This window comes from Anopheles funestus, chromosome 2RL (assembly GCF_943734845.2).
Source record: "Anopheles funestus chromosome 2RL, idAnoFuneDA-416_04, whole genome shotgun sequence".
NCBI classification, from domain to species: domain Eukaryota; kingdom Metazoa; phylum Arthropoda; class Insecta; order Diptera; family Culicidae; genus Anopheles; species Anopheles funestus.
In genome coordinates this window covers 2,703,458-2,712,842 of record NC_064598.1, presented here as the reverse complement: position 1 = coordinate 2,712,842, position 9,385 = coordinate 2,703,458, and the positions used below count along the sequence as shown (strand labels likewise).

Genomic DNA, 9,385 nt, shown 5'->3' with positions numbered 1-9,385 from the left:
GCGAGCAGGAGAACACGAGTTTCTCTTCTTTCTTACTTTCCCGTCTACTTAAAAGTGAAATCATCACTACCGGTTAGCCGGTTGTGTACATAAAATGGTCCAGTTTTAGTAAGTGTAAATATTGGTATAATAATTTTCCTCACTACGGTGGAATTTGTTTAGTTGGTCGCGGCCAGTTTCGTTGATTCGGTCGTACCACCACGCAACATACGCTCGGCTAACGCACCACAATAGTCTGGGTGTTTTTTTTCTTTTCGTGGAAAATTAAAGGTTCGATTGTCCTCCGGGCACATTGATCGATCGGAACGGAATCCGTCTCGGGTATCGATGTGATTTGGAAATTCCATCCATTTTCATTGAATTCTATTCTTGTAACGCACTAGTTTAACAAATGTACTACGCTCACGTGGGAATTTCAAAAAAAAGGAAAACTTCTCAATTGTGGATAAAGGGAAACACAACGCTTGGCTAGATTTCCTTTAACACCTAAGGAAAAGTCAGTTTACTTTTGCCCGGTGGTCGATCGGTTTTCAATCGGTCCCGGGGCGGGTGTACCGTCGGCAAATGTTTACATTTTTGATGCGTTTAGCGGTTTGAATTTGTGCAGCTTCCACCAAACTCCTGCCCGTCCCTGTTCCGGTTCACTCACTGCTGCATTACGGCAGGTTAATCCATTGTACGCGCCGAGAATGTGGAATATTATTGGGGATTTGTTGAAGAAAACGGCACGAGTGTTCCGCACCATGGCAGGCATGCTTAGTTGTTGCCACCCAACAAACCACATATGGCTCATCAGGGCTGATAGACGCTGGGGACCGTTCGAATGATTGAGTAAGTTCGTTTAATGCTTGTAAATTAAAATATTTTTCATATGTCTTATTGCTACAAAATTGTGCGGACGGCAAAGCCTAAAGAGAGTTCAAGGCTCGTATGGAATGCAGAAACGTGCAATAAAAATGTCACAAATGATCCGGTCCGTTACGGGAAAAACTTTGCAACACATTTCCTGACCAGAAAACATGACGCGCAACGATTCGAGAGGAATTTCGCCTAATGATTGTTGGACCTTTGCCAGTCAGTCTGACCTGCATATAACAGATTAAAACCCTGTGCCCAAGGTGCCGCACATATGAATGTTGCTTCTAAACTAGCGTGAGATGATACTTCGCAGGTATTTTGTTACTATGCTTTCGACGAGAACGTGAATATTATTTACAATGTTTCGAATCTTTTTGTCACCCGAGTAAACTCACGAAACGTGAAAATGAAAGACAAATACATGGAAAAATTAAAATACTTAAGTTTATGGTGCTATATTAAAATTTGTCTTTTTGTAAAATATTATCGTGCTGTGTGAATTATTACAATAACACCTGCTATATACGAAAGGGGAGGCATGGGTCAAATATGCTCGCTCTTCCTGCCACCGATGTTTGGCAGCAAGCGTAAAACCTTCGTCGTAAATTTTATTTATAAACTGTTTACTGTCGTTTAACGGTCGATCGATCTATTAATTTGTCCCTTGCTGACCTTCTCCCCTCGCATTGACCAACCTTTCACTATGCTGGCACCGTTGCATGATTGACGTGGTTCAACGGGTTGTGACCACATGGTCGCGAATATTTTCGATCCTGCAGTTCACGACATACGTTGCTTAAAAATATCTACCCGACCACAACCGACACTACCGAGCACCGTTCAAACAGGGTTGTGTGTGAAACATTAACACCACCATCCGGTCCGCGTTCCCGCCGGTTACGTGCTCGAACTATCCTTGGACTGTGTTAACCGGCCGTGCTTCTTCATGTGATCCAGCACACCGGCAAAGTTGGTTGTCTTCTTTTTGGCGGACCCTTTCGGGCCGGAAGTTTGACCGCGGACTCGCATCTGTGGCAACGCGACGTCATCCATGAAATCGAACTCTTTGTTTTTAGCCGCCCTAGAACGACACGGTTGTGGAACATATTAACTGTTGGTTCTGTCTCGAAAATTGTTTGCTGTCATTAACGGTACTTACGCTTCCTTGTCAACTATTTCGGTAACTTTTGGTTCGTCCTTTTTAACCGGAGAAGGTGCTCTGCGTCCAGGGTTTTTCCAGTTGAGGTCGAGCGTGTAGGTTCCCTTTTCCAGTGCACAGTACGCCGTTTCTAGCTCTTCCGGTGAAGGCATCCAGTCAGTTGTATCGAAACAACTTACCGACCAGTTATCGTCCTCGGACATGTCGAATTATTTAAAGCTACAAATTAAGCTATTTTTTGTTAATTTGTTTCTATGAGTAGCAGCTGCTTTAGAGTTGTTATGGGTTTATTATTTGTTTATGCATTTATATGCTGTCAAAAAATATCACTATGGGAATACGAACAGTCAGAATTAAACGAAACACAAGCCGTCCCCGCAGGGGTTATGAAAGAGCGCCATCTAGGTGTGACATGGTTAATCATAATTTGAAAATATCCGTTAGTAGAGAGTTGTGGATAAAGTAAAACAGCTAATCGATATGCAATACGAATCGTGTTACTGTTCATTAAAGGTTCGAAAACATCGTAATTAGATTTGATAAATGAGTGTTTTAATAGAAAATCATTTCGCTAAAACGATTAAAAACCCTTATGCATTTAAACTGAATTGTTTAAAATATTTCCAACTGGTGCTGTAATGAAGTTCAGTTGTATTTCATGCAAGACTCATATTCCGTTTTGCTACATGATACGGTTTAATTAATGAAAATAATCTTAAACAGCAGTAAATTGATACTGTTTGTGGTAGAAACACGCAGTATGTGATGCGTTTCGCGTTCTGCGTTTGTAGAGGAGAAATAATTAATGATCACATTGAAATTGATTATAACATAATGAAGGTGTCGCTCAGCCCAGCAGAAAGCCGCTCATAATATTTCATTACCAGCAGCAACATGTGTGTCGAATAGGAATGCGATGAAACAAAACAAAAATGCAGTAACATAACAGATCCTGCCACCAAGTGACACTCCAACGAGCGTAAGTGATACTAGAGTTCGATATGACGTACGAAAGGATCTGAGAAGAATGCGAATAAACGCATTGGTTAAATTAAATTTATGTACTCAAGCTTAAATCGGGCCAGATTAAAGCGAATGGAATAATTAATATCCTACAGAGTGGCCCAATGAATTTAAAGCCATCAATATTATACTTGGAACTGGGTAGGATTTTGAGAAGAGAATGTGTCGATTTAAGCGATATTTTGGACTCAATATTATTAATTGGGATTTCCAATTATTAACTGATGTTTGAGGCTTACACTTACAAGGCATTTCCCAAAAACAAACAATATAGGTCGCCAATACCGCAGGGAGGGCTACAGTTTTTTGTTGCTAGGTAATAGGAAACCAATCAACACCGTCAATAAAGGCGATCTTTCAGTGCCATCATTCAACTCAATCATATTGGCACCGAGCTGACGTTAATCAATTTCGCCACCTTTCTGCCTCGCTTCCAATGCAATGTGAGTGCGAGGTGGATTAAGTATCGATTCGAGAGCCACGAGATGCGATGCTAATCGTGCATGGAAAATGGATTTAATTAGCAAAGCAGTGTATACGGGGTATCCATTCTGCCCCACAAAACGCTTCTATTGGAATCAGCACAACTCTAATGCGGTTCTACTGATATGTACTGGAGCTAATCGCGAGCATCGGGAATTGATAGATGATGGATGTGAATTATTCGCTTTGCTAAATGTTTAAATTTTTCGCATCGAACTCCTCGGTACTAATTCACTTGATGAATCGCCTGAAAGTATGGAATTGTGTATAATTATGCAGTAAATAGAATTTTAAGTGATTATCATGCATTCTCTCTTTCGTTTTAAGGATTGCCTTCATTCATTGACTGATTTTTTATCAGATTATTAACAGATGATTTGGTTCATCGTCCACATGACATGACAGCATGAAGAATTAATAAATCAGCATATAATAAAATTACTTTCAGCTCTATTCGTTCACAAAAACTCGTTCCTCTAACATCCGATATGCTGAATCGAAACAAAGCGAACAAGCGTTTGTTGCAGGGACACGTGCGAAGATGCGTTCAATTTGCGTCACTGCTTCTGATCGGTAATCGGTAGGCACACGTGAACTAAGCTTCTAACGCACTACATCAGCTTATGATTGCAATTTAATTGGCGCGATATGAGTTTTTTTTCCTACAACCCTAATTTCTATCAGCACAATTGCATAATGGGTTCCGAATCTAATCAGCGAATGTAATCGGTGTGTAAAATATTATATTTGCATTTTTGCAATTTACGATATGCCATACGCGTAACGATAATCGTAAGCTAATCTGTTTTAATCTACTACGAAAGCTTAATTGTGCAACTGCACTGGTGTTATCATGGAGCTTAAATCTTGCAAGTGATTTGTAGTGCACGAACTCATTTTTTTTTGGTATGAAGTCAAGCATCTGTGAGAGAACGGTGGATGGTTTGTCGGTAGATGGGAGTTCCGATGAAACTGATGCCTCTGTTTTGATAAAATTGTATTGGTAATTTATATGAGGGAACGAATTGAGTATAAATTTTCTTGAATTTTCCCTCAAACATATCAGTGTTTCGAAGGCACTGAACAGTGTAAGAGGTCTATTGGAAGCTTGATTCGTATTGTAATTGTTTGTTTTATTGCGAGCAAGATTTGTTTGGAAATTTTTCTAAAGTTTCAAAGGGGTTTTGGAAAGATGTCGAGCGGAAAGGGCAAGATGATGTTGCTGCTTGCGGTCCTTGTTGCAGCTGCAATGAAGACAAGTGTCGCTCAGGACTATTGTAACCCGGATTTGTGTGATCCCGGTGATGATCACATTGGATGTAACAATCCGGGTGGCTTCACCAGCAACTGTCCCGCCGGAGCTAAGGTTATTAAAATGACGGACGAGCTGAAGAAGATCATTCTGGACGAGCATAACAAGTATCGCAGTACTGTGGCAACTGGTGGAATAAAATGGCTTCCGAAAGCTAAGCAGATGACGACGATGGTAAGTTTCAGTGGGCTTTGCTAAAATTTAGTTACTGCAATGCATTGGTTGCTTTTCAATCGTAGACTTGGGATGATGAGTTGGCTAAGCTGGCCAAGCTGAACGCCAATCGGTGTGTACAGAAGCATGACGATTGCCACAACACTGCCAAACATCGTTACTCAGGACAGAACTTGAACCACATCACTACCAGTGCTCCATCGATCGACAACATCCCGCAGGTGGTCAAGGATCTCATCTCGTCCTGGTGGGATGAGCGTCGCGATGTGAACTCGCGCATGGTCAAGGCGATGTACGATCCGGGCAGACAGTAAGTACCAATAATATCAATTTACATAAAGAGACGACTAACACGATTACTGTGGTTTACTTACAGCACCATGATCTTCCATTTCGCCGTGATGGCTGCGGATAAGGCAAACAAGATCGGTTGCGCCATCAGTCAGTGGCCGGAGAATGGCAATCCCTACCTGTATCTGGTGTGCAACTATTCCTTCACGGACATTGTTGGGCTGCCGATGTATGCACAGGGTGAACCGTGTTCGGGATGTACGAAGGGCTGTAACTCCGCTTACACTGGACTCTGCAATCCTGATGAACCCGTTTCCGTTCCGTACTAAGTGAATTTCTTCGTGATTCACAAAGGCAAATGTACAACAGGATAATCGATCAGACGCTTGCTCTATGCTTTGTCGTAGTTAAATAAAAGCAATGAAAAAGATTTTTACAGCATAAACAATGTTTAATGTACTTTTTACCTTCAAAAGTTCTTCTAAAAAGAAAGTCAAATTTTCCATTGGGACCATATTAAAACAATTCGATGATACAACATCCTGAAACATGAGATCCTTCTTAATGCATAAACCTAGTTTTGAAGTGACGCTTATCTTCTACTCATTGCAACTATTCCAGCTTTTAAATACTAATTTAGTAGATCAAAGCCTTAGTTCTCGAATCGAAACTATAATTTTGATATTATTCCGACTGGTCAACAGTTGGTCAACAGTTGGTATTGCACGACAAACGGTTGGAAATTTCATTAGATTTTATGATGCTTTTATTGAGATTTATATGAAATATAATGAGACAATACGGCGTAGACCGTAATACTCAATAAATAATAATAATATAATTATAACAAATCTTTTACTAAAATTTGTTATGTTTTTGAATGTTTAAGTTTGTCTTATGATCGATTCATTACCTCATCATGCCTTATCATGCCGGAAATCACATCACTATAGGTAGTTACTACATTCAATTTATCTTGTTGAATAATTCTGAGCTATTCTTCAAGTACTAATAAAGGAAAAAAAACAACCATAAACTTTTTAGACGATGGATAACATTTTTTTCAAGTTAAAATTCAATGGAAGTAGTTTGTGATGACTTCTGATGCTCGTTAAAAATAATCACTTGTAGTACAAAAAGCATTTCGATATTTTGATGTCTAATGCGTTCTATGTGATAAACAAATGCATTCAATACAATACGGATTGGCATTGACGTCACAATTCATGCGTGAGGCAATTATCACCTAGATGAGATATCTTTTTTTATTCATAAGGAAAGACCATTACTATTCACATGGCGGAAAAAAACCAGCTGAAATAGGCTGGGAAATATGGATAAACTAATAAGAAATATTAAAAATATTGATGAATATTGTTTCCAAATTCGGGCATATTGTACCTGAGTACGAATCTAATGGCGCCAAGCACTTTTCATCGCTCAGGAACATGTCTCGAATTTTAAAGCAAAATTGTAATAGCTGCTTTGTGTGATCATTTTGGTCAGATGGTTTGATTAGATCAATCTGAATGAGGTGTTTTATCTATTGAAAGAGATCTCACATCCATACACAATTCACAGCTGTTCTCATTCGTGGAAAAGAAATATATTAAGCTTATCGTAACACTATGATGAGCTCAGGAATTATTGTCCGAGGCTATAAATAGCTATTACATCGGTTAGAAAATTGATCTTTGCCCGGGTTTTGCTATAAATTTACTTGCCAACGAATTGCTTAATATCAGTGCCCGTGGAGGAGAGTAGTAAGCAAGCCGTCGAACCGTCAATTCGTGTTCAGTATTGTGAAACGAGAGTGTCGAGTTGATATTGCTCAAGATGTCGAGTGGAAAAGGCAAGATGGTGTTGCTCCTGGGAGTCCTAGTTGCAGCTGCTCTGAAGACGGCTATCGCTCAGGACTATTGTGATCCGGAATTGTGTGATCCCGGAGATGCTCATATTGGATGTAACAATCCGGGTGGCTTCACCAGCAATTGTCCAGAAGGGGCTCAGGTAATCGAAGTTACTGAAGAATATAAGAAGATCATGCTGGACGAACACAACAAGTATCGCAGTACTGTTGCAACTGGCGGAGTAAAATGGCTTCCGAAAGCTAAGCAGATGACGACGATGGTAAGTTGATGGTTGTGTGTCATTTGATGGGTTTGTTGGTCTAACAACAATGTGATAATGAATCTTTTTAGACATGGGATGATGAGCTGGCAAAGATGGCACAGTTGAATGCCAATCGCTGTGTGCAGAAGCACGATGCCTGTCATAACACTGCAAACCACCGATACTCAGGACAGAACTTGAACCACATCACTACCACGGCTCCATCGATCGACAACATCCCGCAGGTGATCAAGGACCTGATCTCGTCCTGGTGGGATGAGCGTCTCGATGTGAACTCTCGTATGGTCAACAGCATGTACGATCCGGGCAGACAGTAAGTGTTAATTGTTGCATTACCTTGCGACAGCCATTGTTCATCTTTCTTTCACCTTTTTTCAGCATTATGATCTTCCACTTTGCTGTAATGGCTGCGGACAAATCGAACAAGCTAGGCTGTGCTATGTCACAATGGTCCGATAATGGCAACCCCTACCTGTATCTGGTTTGCAACTATTCATTTACCGATTTCGTCGGTCTGCCGATGTATGCTGCAGGAGATCCGTGTACTGGCTGCACGACCGGTTGCAATTCTGCTTACGAAGGTCTCTGCAATCCTGACGAGCCTGTTTCTGTGCCGTTCTAAATACGAATGGACGATTTGATTGACCCCTTCATTAATTCATGCTTTGTATCACAACAAACAGCAAATAATAAAAACACATTGCAAGAAAAAAAGAATCTCAATTCGCGTCATATGTTTTCTAATTGTTGCCCAATTGTATATAACTAGAAGCAATAAGTAAAATTTCCTATAACGCTACCAAAATCATTGGTCGCTTGATTTGTAAGCGGATTGCCGATTTGGTAGGTTAGGTCAGAAAGCAATTGAATTATTGAACGTTTAATTAGAACTCCGTTCCAATCGTTCTCCTATGTCTCTCCTTCCTTACCCATCCCTAGTGTTAGGGACGCGCTAAACACACAAACCCATATGTATTCTAACGGAAAGGCAACAAGGGTTGTGAAGGTAACCTCTGGCAGGGCCATTGCCACCTCATCATCCAAACATGTTAGGTTGAGGGCAAATTTACGAGCAAAAGTTTACGTTCCCGATGGGTAATTGTTAAATTAATTTCCCCGCCCGGTTGCAATGTGGCCGTTTTGTAGTGCAGTTTTTATTTGTCCTCAGCATAGCACGCACAAAACCACCAGTGAGTTAAATTTAATTAGAACAATGGTGTGTAACCGGTGATTTTTCATCAGCCTGGTTGGGGGGGGATCTTTTAGATGGCATTCGATGCCTTTATGCCGTTTTGTGTATATTCGGTCGGTGATAAAGAACCATCATTTCACACAGTGGCGTTTGGATTATTGGACATAGTAACATCATTTGTTTCTCGTTTAAGTTTATAATCCGACGTGCTTGGGATAGGTCTGGTATACAGAAATATTGTGAAAGTTTCATGGAAAAATTATTATTCGAGCTAGTTTTTCTTCTTACTTCTAATAAAATAACGTTTATGAAACTGATAAGATAGATTTTATAGATAAGAAGATTTTCAGTAGCTCAGTAGTAGATAGATAAGAAGATTTTCAGTAGCTCAGTAAAAGAAGTAAAAGAAGTAAAAGAAGTTAAAATGAAGAGATATTAAACTAGTTTTTTGAAGCGAATTTTAAAAGGTTTAAAGTTTACTCGTGTATATTCATAGAGTGTACGTGAAATTAAAATATTTCTGTTGAACGTGTATTTCTTCAACAAAAAAAACCCCTATCAGTATTGTAAAGAAAGCCATTCTGTAAAAAAAAAAAAACTTTTCTTCGCCTTTCTTCAACCACTAATGGCATCCCAGGAAGGGTGACTCTGGATGTAGAAAATGGGATGGGAGTCGGAAAAAGCGAACCTGAAACTAAATGATAACTAGTAAAAAGTTCGCAAACGGAAGGTATTTGAAAAATCCCACAAAGGAAAAGAA

General features: G+C 39.9%; 4 protein-coding genes across 6 annotated transcripts in view; 3 read left to right on the top strand and 1 right to left on the bottom strand.

The window, feature by feature from the left end:
• Positions 1-9,385, top strand: part of LOC125762568 (uncharacterized) — a 212,998-nt gene that overhangs the window by 60,145 nt on the left and 143,468 nt on the right. The window lies entirely within an intron of this gene.
• On the bottom strand, positions 1,289-2,309 carry LOC125762602 (uncharacterized). The gene is made up of 2 exons (XM_049424877.1): positions 2,018-2,309; positions 1,289-1,939 (listed from the first exon to the last, which is right to left on the bottom strand). Exons 1-2 carry the CDS (start codon positions 2,218-2,220, stop codon positions 1,756-1,758), a joined length of 387 nt encoding a protein of 128 aa, XP_049280834.1. The 5' UTR covers positions 2,221-2,309; the 3' UTR covers positions 1,289-1,755.
• Positions 4,574-5,748, top strand: LOC125762593 (antigen 5 like allergen Cul n 1-like). Its single transcript, XM_049424868.1, has 3 exons — positions 4,574-5,009; positions 5,075-5,319; positions 5,386-5,748. Exons 1-3 carry the CDS (start codon positions 4,716-4,718, stop codon positions 5,627-5,629), a joined length of 783 nt encoding a protein of 260 aa, XP_049280825.1. The 5' UTR covers positions 4,574-4,715; the 3' UTR covers positions 5,630-5,748.
• LOC125762595 (antigen 5 like allergen Cul n 1-like) lies at positions 6,976-8,129 on the top strand. Its single transcript, XM_049424869.1, has 3 exons — positions 6,976-7,430; positions 7,502-7,746; positions 7,812-8,129. Exons 1-3 carry the CDS (start codon positions 7,137-7,139, stop codon positions 8,053-8,055), a joined length of 783 nt encoding a protein of 260 aa, XP_049280826.1. The 5' UTR covers positions 6,976-7,136; the 3' UTR covers positions 8,056-8,129.